General features: G+C 38.6%; 1 protein-coding gene across 1 annotated transcript in view; it reads left to right on the forward strand.

Moving 5' to 3' along the window:
- The window catches only part of TPK1 (thiamin pyrophosphokinase 1), a 335,002-nt gene that overhangs the window by 193,515 nt on the left and 126,530 nt on the right, over positions 1-14,957 (forward strand). Inside the window, exon 7 of the mRNA XM_059396203.1 lies at positions 14,192-14,338. Within this exon, the coding sequence (XP_059252186.1) occupies positions 14,192-14,338 (147 nt within the window). The remainder of the gene's footprint in view (positions 1-14,191; positions 14,339-14,957) is intronic.

Below are 14,957 nucleotides of genomic sequence, written 5' to 3' on the forward strand. Positions count from 1 at the left end.
CTGCCATTTAGGAAGTTTGTTTCTGTTACATCTCCATTCACAGAAACATAAATATCATGTGGACAGGTAATTGTACATGTTCCTTCTCTGCAACATTCCCAGGACCTACGACAACACCTGGCACACGGTGGGCACTCACAGATATTTACCGAATGAGTGAATGTGCATGGATATGGAAGAATCCTCTTTAAGCAAATCCTTGTTATCAAATGTTGGTAAATTATATTAAGCAATCTACTTTAATGAGGCTTATTCTACTGCTCCAGCTCTTGTTCCATTATAATTGAAAATTGGGGGGATTTGGCAGTACATGGAGCTATTATTCAGTCATTTATACTTTGTTTTTCTCTTCATTTTAAAAAAAATTTTATTTATTTATTTGATAGACAGAGATCACAAGTAGGCAGAGAGGCAGGCAGGGGGTGGGGGGAGCAGGCTCCCTGCTGAGCAGAGAGCCTGATTCGGGGCTCACCTCTAGGACCCGGAGATCATGACCTGAGCTGAAGGCAGAGGCTTTAACCCACTGACCCACCCAGGTGCCCTTTTCTCTTCACTGTAAGGGTAGGGGAGGACATATGTGTGGTGAGTAATTAAAAATGGTGTATGTAATGCCTTCTTTACATTTTGTTAATTGGTATCTTCTAGATCTTGCTGCTTTTTCTAAGTTACTTGCAAAAGTTGAGAGCTAAAAAATGAAAACACGTAGAGCTTGTCTCATAAGCCAGTAACATTGTGAGCTTGACAAGAATAAATCTTGCCAACTTCTTTGAAATAATACTGAAAGCAGTGCCATTCACTTCCAACATCTGCTGGATAGCTGAGGTCTTGCAGGACTTAGCGGCCAGCTTTCTCTACCTTCTGGCCTCTGCCTCTCCACCTCAAAGCAATGTTGTAAACTTAAATTAACTCCACCTCAAAGCAATGCTGTAAACTTAAATTAATAATTTTTATGAATTTTTAGAAAGTGTGCATGTAGACATATTCAGCTATATTTGACTATGTCTTCACAAAACACCTCTTCTTTTTAAGTATGTAACCAGCATTGTTTTCTTGTCAAGTGCCCGAGTAACTACTTACATATTCAGGTTCTGGAACAAATGCTGTGCAAGTGAAGTATCAGACAAGGAAGGAAGGAAAGAGAAGGAAAGTGTTCTGGACATTGAGTGAAGCAGCAGGCTGTTTCCTACATCATTTTGGAGAAGCCTTCAAAAGAGAAATTCACATCTCTGTTTTTCCTTCTTCTTAGAGACCAGCAATCTTTTTTATAGTGCTGTGTAACAAGAGAAAATAGATATACCCAGTGCTTTGAAGTGACTCGGGAGCTGTTGCTACGGATATAAAAAGCTTACTGCCTCAGCGGCTGTGGCATCCTAATCCATCCCTGCCAGAGGAGCAGTGAGCTTTTATAGGCCCCGGGACAAGGGTTAAGTTTATCTGCTTACCAGGAATCTCTGTTGGATGACTCACTTGCCAGATAAAATCTCTTATTAATGCAGAGAATTGCAGATATGCTTGGTATGATGCTCCTCTGCAGAAGACATGCTGACCTTCCACGAAAATGACTGTTTTATTTTGAATTACTGCATTGCGAAAATGCAGAAACTGCAGACAGGAGAAGGAAACTCTTGAGGACTTCCGTAAGAAAAACACACATACAATGGAATATCCTGAAATTGCATAGTGGATTGAAAAATTTCTCCTTATTCTGCAAATCCCTTAGTGAGACATACGTGGTCATACCTACATCTATGACTGTGATTGTCCACAGTCGTAAAAATAGTAAATAAAATAGTAAAATAGTAAATAGTAAAATAATTTTAAAAACTATTTGTATTTTTTTAAAAGATATTATTTATTTATTTGATAGTGAGAGAGATAGATCACAAGTAGGCAGAGCAGCAGACAGAGGGAGAGGGAGAAGCAAGCTCCCCAACGAGCAGGAAGCCTGATGCGGGGCTCGATCCCAGGACGCTGGGATCATGACCTGAGCCGAAGGCAGCTGCTTAACTGACTGAGCCACCCATGTGCCCCCAAAATAACTATACTTGTAAAAAATGATTTGCATATAGTTTAAGTCATGACTGAAGAACTAAAAGGATGTTACTGCTTATCACGGGGATGTACATACCAGATCAGTATATTTTCAGGGGTAGTTAATTAAGTGACTAGGAGAAGAGAAATGTATACATAGCAGTACATTCTTGTTTGTGGTAGGTGATGAGCACAAGTATCCCAGGTGTCCCATTTCAATCAGAGGCGAAGATGGAAGTTGAGTAGTATCTCTTCCCATTCTTCTCCTCTCTTAGTGGCCAGAGGTAGAAAATGTCATTCTATTTTCCCTGACCGTCTGCTCTCCCAGAGCAGTTCTGCTTAGCATTCCATGGTCCATGAGCTGGTTCCATGATGGCACGTGGCATACTAAAATCCAGATGCCCAGGGTAGAAGTCAGGTGATTTTAGCTCCTTTCCTCTTCCACATATATGTGTATTTATGTAATTTCCAGTATGAACAACTGGGTCGAGAATTTTGGAACATGTTAGGAAATAGTATCTGAATTCAAAGTACACTGATTACATTTTAATTCTGTCTCCTCATCTATTTCTACTGGATATTTTAGATGCTTATAAAATAGACCCTAAGTAGTCTGATTTTTTGAAGCATTCACATAAATAAAGTATTTCAGAAAGAGGAAATTATTATTGAACAAATGTTTTATCCCAAATTACACTTAGTTTACTATGATGCTCTTGAATATGAAATACATTTTACAAAATAATAAATAATAGCATCGCATATAAAACATTAAGGTGACCTGGAGGATGATGAGGTGATCAGCTATTTTGTGCACATGTATTAGGTTAAGCGCACTTACTCACATTGCAAAAAATAAGCTTTAAGTAATTAATGTCACTGCAGTAACAGTTTTAACATTCTCATTTGGCATTATAAAATGGTCGAATGCATATCTAGAAACCAGAGTGTTAATGACCAAGTGCAGAATTTGCAATCAAAATGTTCTCCATTCTCCCAGAAGGTGGAAAGGGGATAATTAACATAAACTATTTATATAGCTCCAGATTGCAAAACCTAAGGATTGCACGACAGCAAGTCTGATAGCCGCCTGTTGTAAACTGGTCAATAAAAAATGAGGAGAGTTTTACACCACCAAACTTTGGGACAATAATGCACTCAAAGTACTGCAGATACCTAACTCCAATCCATCTATACATGGAAACCAAGAGTTTCATTTATCACTTTGGACAAGAATATTCAGCAAAGACTTCTTTTATGGTTGAAGCAAAGCAAGAAATATTGTTGTGTAAAAACGAATCCCAGTGGTGCAGGAGAGGATAATTGCTATTAAGAAATGATCTGCCTGGGGCGCCTGGGTGGCTCAGTGGGTTAAGCCGCTGCCTTCGGCTCAGGTCATGATCTCAGGGTCCTGGGATCGAGCCCCGCATCGGGCTCTCTGCTCAGCGGGGAGCCTGCTTCCTCCTCTCTCTCTCTGCCCGCCTCTTTGCCTACGTGTGATCTCTGTCTGTCAAATAAGTAGATAAAATCTTTAAAAAGAAAAAAAAAAGAAAGAAAGAAATGATCTGCCAGGGGCGCCTGGGTGGCTCAGTGGGTTAAAGCCGCTGATTTTGGCTCAGGTCATGATCCTGGGGTTCTGGGATCGCCCCCCATCAGGCTCTCTGCTCAGCAGGGCTCCTGCTTCCTCCTCTCTCTCTGCCTGCCTCTCTGCCTACTTGACAGATCTCTGTCTGTCAAATAAATAAATAAAATCTTTTAAAAAAAAAAAATGATCTGCCAGTGCAGAAATACTCATCATCCGGGAACAAAGCAGTTTGTACTGAAGTCAGTCTGTTCGCAGAACAGTTTAGACAATTATCTCTCTTCTCACCTCGCTCAGTAGGTGAAAACGACTAAAGAAAGTAGGTACAGGTTCGTGTCCCAGTTTCCACAGAATGAGAAGAATGACTGCTTAGTGCTTTTTCAAATTCTCAGCTTCCAGAGGGAAACATGTATGTTAGAGAGTTCTTTGAGTGAGAAGTATCTGGTCTGTGTTGAACAGGACGTTCAAGAATGCAGAATGGAATTTTTTCATTCTCTACTGAGCAATCATTTAGCTTCTGAGGACAAAGCTTATATAATGCAAATTGTAATAGCCTTTCAAACTCTACTTCCAAATAGCTGATTGTTTCTGAATATGATATAAATGTTCTTTTGATTTTTAATTTTACACTAAATACCAGCTGTGTTGAAGATGCCATGTAAGGTAGTCTGGCTGTTCCAAAGCACAAGTAGAAGATTTTTCCATTTCTCAGGACCCCAGTAATTCAAAAGGAATACCTTTGTTGAATACATTTCCCTAGAAATATCTTCGTATCCTGATAATGCAAGAGGGTTAGAGACTGTAGTTACCTCCAGTAGATTTATAATATCCATGTGCTTATTTATACAAACTGTGACTTTATGTAATTTTACTTCCTCATAAATATATTCCTGACTCCTCAAAGAGTTTAATTTTCAGCAGAGCTAATAGAATAAAATCATGTAAAAAAAAATCCATTAGTGTGTTTATTTATTCTATCCAACTCTCCTTGGAACTCACTTCCTGATATAGAGAAATGTGAACACATGAAAATTAGCTCTTGCTAATTTGGTGTATTTACTTGGGAAGGAAAAATAAGCCATTTCCACATTTTTGTGTATATCTCAGTATGGAAAAGATGTCTCATCCCCAGGGATCTCATTGATATGGCTTGAACCTATATAGTCCAGTTAATCAAGGATATATTAGTACTCAGGACAGATCTGTGAGGAAAGATAGAAATGCTAGTAAAATCAGACTTGAAATGTTTTAACTAAAATAATTCAAAGCTTTGTTCAAGGCCTCGCATTATTATGGGAATGAGCTCTTACTCACTGCCCTTTACTTGCTCTTGACCAGGGTACCTGACATTAAAGTGCTTTAGGCATTCTTAATGGCAAGTCTGAGAGTCAACAAAGAAAAATTCAAACAGTGTGTGTAGGAGGAGCCCTAAGGATGAAAACTTTGTGGCAGTTGTCATTGTTAGTTTGTGGTTCACATATGGAGAATCCTTCATCTCTAGACAAGGAAGTTGAATTTTGATCTACATGTGATGGTAATCCACTAAAGAATATTGAATGGAAAGCCATAAGATAATTTTGAGAAACAGCATAATGGTTGTATGCAAGCTGAATTAAAGGACAGAAATTACAATGACACAAATAAAAGAGCCCACTACAGGATGCTTTGAAGAATAATTCTTTAGTCATTTTCCCTATCAAGAGTTTGAGAAATAGGAACCATAGAGAGAATAGGAACCATAAAATAGACAAAGTCTACACTTGACGATGATTTGGTCTTGTTTGCCAAAGAGTTACAGGGTAAAAACTGTAACTGTTTAGCTCACCATTCAGCTGACAAAAGTCCTTTATGTGGATCCAGGTATTCTGCTAAGTATTGTGTATTGAAAAATGCATGAGTATTAAAAAAAATGCACACTGAATGAGACAGTTTCTGACTCTAAGAATGTGTGGTCTCTGGGGTAGATGCTTTGTTAAGCAGATTATCCTGATATGTTGTCAGTAATGCTGTAGTTGAAGTCTGATGGGACCCATGAGAAGCCCTTTGGGAGCGAACCTTCTCCAGGGTCCACTCTCCTAGGGCAAGCCAGATTAAGAGTGAGAAGAGGGTTTCATTCTGATTATTTAGAGGGAAAGGTAGAACTCATTGGTTTGAGATGTCAAAGGGTAGACAATACTGAAAGTACATGTGAGCTAGCAGAGGATGCACCAGTAGGGAGGGACCCCCCCCCCCACACACACACACACACAACCTACTGGGACAGGTCAGTTCTCCTGGCTGCCTCCTTTGCTGACTTGGCGCTGGTGTGTCAAGGACCTCTGCCCCCAAGAGATCCTTCCAATCTGCACAAGGAGGTTGGGGTCCCCTCCGCTGAGCTCTCCAGAGAGGCACAGGGCATAGTAAGTTCCCCATAATCAGCAAGAGAGTGAGCTGTCTGGGCTTTTATGATAGAACTTTTACCAGGGATTATGGTTGATAGCAGTCAGGAGTCTTAGTACAGATCCGTATCAGGGCCTTTGTAGTTTTTCTGTGAAATGCAGACACGCTTGGCTACATAGATCACTTTCCAATGATATAAATAGGTCCCTTCCTCCTCTTTTTTTTTTTAAACTTTTCTCTAACACATTCAAAAACAAGTTTTGTATAAACACATTAATGACATTTCTTAATGACATATATACACTTTGACAAAGTTGGGAAAAAATACTCCGTTCAAACAAATTCACTTTTTTTAGAAAGTGGAAGTAGGCATCCTTTGAAAATGCTTAAACTAACCACACTCTTAACCTTAATTTTCTTAGATTTCTCATCTGTGAATGAAAGACTCATTATCTTGCCATTGCAAGAGGCATTTTTTTCTTTCTCACCCAAAGGAGCTTACATTAAACTGTGACTCAGCCTGGTTGAAATTTAAATGGGATCCCTCTAGTCTTATTTTCACAAGCTGCCATTCAGCCAGGTATATTCTGTGTTTGTGAGTACAGTTCTCTTCTGATACCATGAAATCTGTGGTCTTTAATTTCCCTGGTGGCTCATTGTACTTTATATCAATCACTGGAATTCCTTTATAGGCTTCTTAAAACATTTTGACATTGTTGATTTTTTAGCCAGTTTATTGTTTTTGCTCTATCTTGATCCAGCGTTTTCGTTCCTGGCCTGTGTTGGCTTTTCCATCTTTAAATAAGAGCATCAAACAATTGAACCAAAGAATCTCATGCTATTCAAGCCTTACAATAATACAGTACAGATCTTTGAGTTAAGGGAAGCATAAGAATAACATCTAAATTTTTGAGCCCCTAGTGTTTACTTTTGTTAAGTTGAGTAGGCTGATGTTAGTTATAATTCTCAAACAGTAGGGTAAACATATGTCTTGGTTTAAATAGCATAGTCTTGGTTTATGCTTGTATTCTTGGTATAATTATATATAATGTCCCTTTTTTACTTTCAGAAGTGTCTCACTCAGTTTGTATGGTAAATTGTATGGTCACCCTATTTATCAGGGAGAGCTATAAAGAAATTGTCCATTTATGCAACTCTGGAATTCAATTTATGGAAAGTAAATGTAATTAAAATCTGCTGACAGCCACTGTCTCTGCTGTAGACTTCGTGCATGCTGTATCTAAGTCTTTTTGAGGACAAATGGAGAAAAGCATATCCTTTGTTTACTGAAAGGTTTTTACTGCTATAATAGAAAAATGAAATTGCTTCTCCTTTTAGTGTTATATATCCCTCAACCAGTCTTGTCATGATTCTATTAAGGCAAATTATGCAAAGTTAAGGTTTTCATTTATTTTTCTAAACAAAATAGACACGGTTTTTATTTAACCTGTTACAGTGGAAACCAGAGAGCCTCATGTGGACTGTTGGAAGTGAAAGGAATCTTTAAAAATATGTTAATGAATCTGGTCTGTTCTTTACCTTTATGGATGAGCTGCCTAAGTCACAGTGAGGTTAGTAACTTGTATGTGGTTCCCCGGCTTTTGAAAGACTGTATCATACTATCGTCAGATCTCTAATCTATTAATCCAGCGTTTCAGGGTGCCTTTTGCCACATAGAATTGCCTATGAAAGGCAACCCTATTCTCACAACACTCTCCCTTGCTTGCAAATAAAGTCCATGAAAATACCCTGACTTGAGTGGAGGAAATAAACAGAAACCAGTTAGAGGTTGATATTTTACATTTTATGTATTACAGAATATGGCCTAATAGGCATGTGTTGGTCACTTGTGTGTATATGTACACAAATGGAATATAATAGAATATTTAAAATATTGCATTATATTTTCTTGTATTATATTTAAATATTAAATATTGTATTAGCCATGGGGCTAATAAGATTATAATAACACTTCTTTAGAGTATAAATACTGAGTCCTTGGTACATCACAACCAGTAGAAAACTTGTTAGCCTCTGAGACTGGCTTCCATTCTTGAGAGAATAGTAGGCATATTCAAAAATAAATGACTTGCCCTAGACCATGTATGCCCTCCCTGTTGGTACCCTCTGAAATTCATGGTTCATTCTCACTAATATCTCCTGTATATATACGTTCAGTGTCTTTATGTCTAACTCCAGCCATAAACTGGGCTTTTCCCTGAGGATGGCAATTCTTTGCAGGCGTAGTGGTGCTGTTCTTTTGTTTTGTTTCTCCCACTACTTTTTTTTTTTAACCATTTTTTTTAAATTTTTAATTTTTTATAAACATGTATTTTTATCCCCAGGGGTACAGGTCTGTGAATCAGCACTCACCAAAGCACATACCCTCCCCAATGTCCATAACCCCACCCCCCCCTTCTCCTAACCCCCCTCCCCCCAGCAACCCTCAGTTTGTTTTGTAAGATTAAGAGTCACTTATGGTTTGTCTCCCTCCCAATCCCATCTTGTCTCCCACTACTTTTTCTAGAATGGGCTTTGGAAGTTAGAGGTATGTGTCTTCACTGCTTTTTGCTGTTTTTAGATTTGTGCTGTCCAAAACTAGCCATTTGTCACTTGAGTTCTTAAAATGTAGCTGATTCAAATTGAGAAGTGCTGTTAGTGTAAAGAACATTGATGATTTTGGAGACCAAGTGTGAAAAAAATGTTAAATATGTCTTTATTTTTACCAGCTTTATTGAAATAAAACTGATATATAACTTTGTATAAATTTAAGGCATTCAACATGATGATTTGATACACAAATATATTGCAAAATGATTATCATAGAGCTAGCAAACACCACCATCACCTCACACAGTTACCTTTTGTTTTGTTTTGATATTTTGGGATGGTGAGAACATTTAAGATTTACTGTCTTAACAGCTTTCAAGTGTTTAATACAGTATTAGTAACTTCGGTCACGATGCTGTACAGTAGATCCCAGGACTTACTCATCTGATCACTGGGGGTTTGTACTCTGTGACCAGCATTTTTCTTTTCCCCACCACCAGCCTCTGGCAACCATCATTCTACTCTCTGTTTCTGAAAGTTTGGCTTTCTTTAGATTACACATATGAAAGAGATTATACGGTATTTGTCTGTCTTTGTCTGACTTACTTCATTTAGCATAATGCTTTCATGGTCCATCTGTGTAGTGCTTACTGTAGGTTTTCCTTTTTTCTTATGGCTGATAACACTCCGTTTCGTGTGTGTGTGTGTGTGTGTGTGTGATCTTCATTCATCTACTGAGAGATACTTAGTTGTTTCTTGATCTTGGCTGTTGTGAATAATGTTGCACTGAACTTGGAACTGCAGATACCCCCTTCAAGATCCTGATTTCATTCTGATCTTGATTTTTGAATATAGAACTAGTTTACATTTCTCTGATGATTAGTGATGTTTGGCATCTTTTCATATACCTGTTGGCCGTTTGTGCATCTTTACAGAGTGCCTAGTAAGCTCCTCTGCCCTTTTTTAAATCAGGTTGATGGGTTTTTGCTTTTGAATTATATGAGTTCCTTATACATTTTGGATATTAATTTCTCAGATAGATGATTTGCAAATATTTTCTTCTATAAGAAAAACTGCCTTTTCCTCTTGTTGATTGTTTATTTTGCTGTGTAGAAGCTTTTTAGTTTGATGCAGTCCAGTCCTACTTTTTAATATTTGCTTTTGTTCCCTGTGCTTTTAGTGGCATTTCTAAAAAAGGGTTGATAAGACCAATGTCAAGGGTCTTTTCCCCTACGTTTTCTTCTAGGGGTTTTATATATAGTTCCTTTGTTTGGTTGGTTTTTTTTTTTAAGATTTTTTTTTTTTTTGGACACACAGAGATCACAATTAGGCAGAGAGGCAGGCAGAGAGAGAGGAAGGGAGGCAGGCTCCCCGCTGAGCAGAGCCCGATGCAGGACTCGATCCCAGGACCCTGGGATCATGACCTGAGCGGAAGGCAGAGGCTTCAACCCACTGAGCCACCCAGGCGCCCCTATTCAAAAAAATACTTACTGGACCTGTGTTATGTGGCGCTTCAGGTGTGATATAATGGTGGCTTCTACCCCCTGGTGATTTTGGTGGCTTGAGCCATGGTTGTCATGAGGTTGTGGTTATTGAGAAGTGGAGAAATTCTGGAACATACTGATTTTGAAAATACATGGATCATGTCTTCCTCTGCTCAGAATGGCTCCCCACTTAATGCCAATGAAAGAGACTTTACAGTGGCTTAACAAGTCTCTACGAATCTAATACTTACATTTTTCTCTGATATCTTCTTCTAATTTCTCATTTAATTTTAGCAGATTGCTTCCTGATACTCTTTGAAAATGCCTGGGGCTCTGTCAGTGCTTCAGGGCCTTAACATAACCTGCTATCTGAAGAATCCTGCCCCTGTACCGTAAACATGGCCAAGGCCCTCATCTCTTCTGGGTCTTTGTGCAGCCTAGTCTGCTCTAGCTCCTGAAAGTGGAAGCTCATTCCCTCTCCTCTCCTGCTCTGTTATTCTCCCAATTTTAGCACTTAACAGCAGTTCCCCTCCCAACTAATAGGCTTATTTGTATCTCTATCAGTTGTGTCTTATCCTCCATTTGAATGTCGGTGCCATGAAGGCAGAGGTTTCTGTCTTCTTTACTGATATATCATTGTTTAGAATAGCACCTAACACAAGGTAATGATCAATAAATATTACCAGAAGTAACATAGGAAATAAGTTACTCTTTTCAAAAGCCACAGACTGTTTGAACCTTTGCTAAGTAGGGAAGTGTTCTTTTGTAGGAATGAGATGGTGTTAACTCAGCCTAACAGATAGCTTCTTGCCTCTCTGGTTATTTATTCAAATTTTCCTGAGTTTTTATATGCTTAATGGAAGCTCAGGAAATGTTGTTGTCTGCTCTGTTGCGAACTGTGGGGCTAGCCTCTGTGATACATGGGCCTCTTCTAGAAGGAGAGATACTAAAGTATATCAAAAGTTTTAACTAAGTGTGCCTGGGTGTATTGTAAAGAGTAATTATGTTACTTAAATTGGGAATTTTGTCTGCTGCAGACACAGACATCTGAAATTTAAGGCCTTGATATACTGAGAGGTCCTAGAAAGGCAGGCCTGGTGTGCCAGGCTGAGGGCTGCATGGGGGGAACACCCAGCAAGCAGGCTCAAATGGTGGGGGGTGGGGGGCTGTAAGCTAGAGCAAGGCCCCATGGGAAGTGCTTTACTGGGGGTCCGGGTGGGTAGACAATCAGAGGCTTGCTAGGACTTCATTGGTCTGTTTGAATGTCACTAGGTCATAGTCGGGAGGGCAAGAAGCGAAAACTTGTGGCAGGGACCAGACTTACCACCTGTGAACCTGTTTTCCTGGGCCAGGTGCTCACAGCCTGTCTGAAGATGTTGAAGCCTCGGGAAATACAAAGTTTTAAAAATACAAAAAACACGGGGTGATAATAGAAATGAATGCACAAGGCTTTGGATCCACACAGAAGAGTCACCCTGGCAGTCTACAAATGGTCTGTTTCAGATTGAACGCTGTCCCAGTGGCATTGTAGTCCTAAACACGTAAATCTAGCCTTGTAAACCCTACGTAAATGTGCAGGGGTGGTGTCTGTCTCTTGTCTCTCTCTGTGAATATCCAGATGTCCTACTTAGAGCTAGCGCCAGAGAGCTGCAGAAACCTCCCAAGCTGACCCTCCCCGCCGCCCTGCCTGCAGCCCCCATTGATCCTCTAATGTTTTTAATCAGTCTTGCTAAATACTTCCTGTAGGGAGAATGAGTCGTGATGAGAAGTAATCTTGCGGCTTCTCTATTCTGAAAAATTCAATCACTGATCTACAGATACTGCTTATGCATCATGATACCCCAGTGCAGAAGAGGGGGATTAAATTTCATTCTCAAAGGTTATGGGATCCCTCAAGGCTTAGAGTATAGTAATGAAAAATTGAGAACCTAAAAAAGGGATTCCAGAATCTGCATAGTGAATAAACTCTCACTAGACCTTGCTTCTGATGTGAATTTAGGATTATGTGCATAAGAATATGCCATTTGCTTTTTACTAGAGCCTTAGCAATTTTGCTATATTTCATACATAACTTCTTTGAGTTTTTTTTCTTCAGTTTAAAGCAAATTCTCTTCAATTTTTCTGAGGTGGTATATAATTTCTGGGCCCATTCCCCACTGGTCTGGAGTGGCCTTACTAATAATTCCTCTTAGTTAAGATTAGAAGCTCTTTCCCCCAAACAGAAGCAGTCTCCTCAGCAGGCCTAAGACTAATTGCTTACAAGTTACCCTCTTGCTCTGAAGATTAACAGATGTCCCTGTTTCTGTCTATGTATTCAAAGTAATACGTTCATCCTAGGTTGCATGCTCTTCTTGGACGCGGAGTCTAATGTTTTGAGTTCTTGAAAGATCTCCAAAACTAGTATTGTGTATGGGTCTTAAGATACTCTAGCTTTGACATGAAGTATCTTATCCAAAGTAAAAACCCCATTCTCCTTACATTCTGAAAGCTTTTTTTCATGAACTATTTTAAAAACCTAACAACCACATACTCCCTACTTTTAAGCAATTTCTTTTTTATTCCAGATGGAATGATTATTATTATAGTCCATTCTTATTATTTTTAAGGTTTTCTTGTACTACTTTAAATGCTTCAGTCCTTCCTCTTCCATAATGACTATATCCACTTTGACTCTGTTGATACATTATGAGACTAGGATGAGTAGAGAAGAAGGTGTGTAGGGTCATGGGAGGAGGCAGTGCCTTGTGTTCTCTTCTCAAGCCCACTGTGGGCTGCTTTATTCAGGAGAAGGTTCCTCCGTTCTCTTTTACTTCCCCACAACCCATCTTTACCCTTTGTCTTATATAGAAGGAAAGCAGCAAAGTAATATTATATATTAAAATCCTGGAAATACATTTTCAGCAACAGAGGAACATTTAAATAAATTATACTTTAGTTATAGGAAATGCTATCTTGAAAGTGTTAAGTGGTGGAAAAACAACATATCCAACTATAGGTAATAATAACAAAAATGTTAAAAACATATAACTGTAATAATACCAAAAATAATACGGTGATAGAATAAGAACTAATGTTTTTATTATTTTTTAAATTTTTATTTAAATTCTATTTAGTTAACATATACTTTACTGTTCGTTTCAGGGGCAGAATTTAATGACTGATCAGTTGCATGTAACACCTAGTACTCACCACATCCTCTGCCCTCCTTAACGCTCACCGCCCAGTTGCCCCATCCCCGCACCCGTCTCCCCTCTAGCAATCCTCATCTGTTTTAAAAAGGGGAAATAACATAAAGCTGTATTGGCATAAAAATATCTGGAACCTTCCGTTTGTCCTCTGTTGTTTAGAGTCTCTTATGGTCTGCTCCCCTCTCTGTTTTTATCTTAATTTATTTTTCCTTCACTTCCCCTATGTTCATCTGTTTTGTTTCTTAAATTCCACATATGAGTGAAATCATATGGTATCTTTCTCTGACTGACTTTGCTTAGCCTAATCCCCTCTAGTTCCGTCCACATCATTGCAAATGGCAAAAGAGTAATAGCTAATAATTTTTTAAGAATCACTATGTCACGAACATGTTCTAAATGCTTTGTACTGAACTCCTTTGAGTACCTCATTTAAATCCCACAACAAACTTATCCGTTGGCAAATCGTATCCAATTTTTGCACATGAACATAAAAATGAAGCCCCGAAAGTTTAGGCAATATTGCTAGGCTCAATAAAAAGATGGTGTAGGTTCTCAAGATACTTGAATTCTAGTGGGGCGATGAACCTTTGTATTTATAAGAAGAGCCCATGGGTATGCTGTGGGGTGGATGGGAGAGGCACCAGCTGCGAAGTCAGGGAAGATTCCAAATGGAAGGAACACATAAACAGACTTGTAAAGGAAGCGTTGACTAGTTTTCCAGGTAAACAGGCGGACGGGTAAAACAAAATTTATACTTGAAAGAGATGGTCTCGAATTGTGACTGCTTTTCACCAATTATGCAACTTTAAACAAGTAACTTCATTCCTTCATCAGAACAAAAGAAATGATATCTACCATTTCTCTGTGGCTTATCACAGAAAATACAGTATTAGAAGCTCTTTTTCATTGTTAGATGCTGTTTAATTATTGACAATACTTTAAATGTGTGACTTTCAGTTTTGCTTTGTCTTGCTTAGGTAGATGTAATCGTGACCTTGGGAGGTCTTGGTGGGCGTTTTGACCAGATTATGGCATCTGTGAGCACCCTCTTCCAAGCTACTTGCATCACTCCTGTGCCAATTATAATAATCCAAGAGGAATCTCTCATCTACCTGCTTCAACCAGTAAGTGAAGAGTAAATATAATGTCAGCACTTTGCTTCCACAGACCTTTTAACATTCAAGTAGACTTGGAGAAAACACGAGCCTACTGTGTGTCTTTGAAGTTGACACATGAGTGAAGTTGATCATGTTGGCCTACTTGTGTTTACCCTGTTCTACTGCCTTAGAGCATGGAACAGCAAAAATGTACAGGAGAAGCCTCAAAGTTTTCATTTTATTATGCCCAGAAAAAAAAAAAAATCTTGTAACTTTTAATTAAATTGACTATGAATTAAATTTAACACTTTTGCATTTTGAGCAGCTGAATGTGAATGCCACTTGAGAAAAATCTCAGCAGAGGAAACACAAAGCTTGGCAAATATTTCAAATGGAATTCTCATATATTTTCAGTGTTGTCGTTATAATTGGAAACTGGATTTGATTTTGTTAAGCACTAAAAAGAAAATCTTTAGCTTTTACTCTTCATAGGTTGCCTGCTTATTAATTTCACTGCCTCAGAATAATTTCTAATGATCATGTCATTCACTTCCCATGATGAATATCAAGGAGATATTCTATCAACATAGTGCTTAGAACAGAATTCTTATTAAGTAAGTTTTATAAGGTTGATCAGTGAGTTCAT

Source organism: Mustela nigripes, chromosome 4 (genome assembly GCF_022355385.1).
Source record: "Mustela nigripes isolate SB6536 chromosome 4, MUSNIG.SB6536, whole genome shotgun sequence".
Lineage (NCBI taxonomy): Eukaryota > Metazoa > Chordata > Mammalia > Carnivora > Mustelidae > Mustela > Mustela nigripes.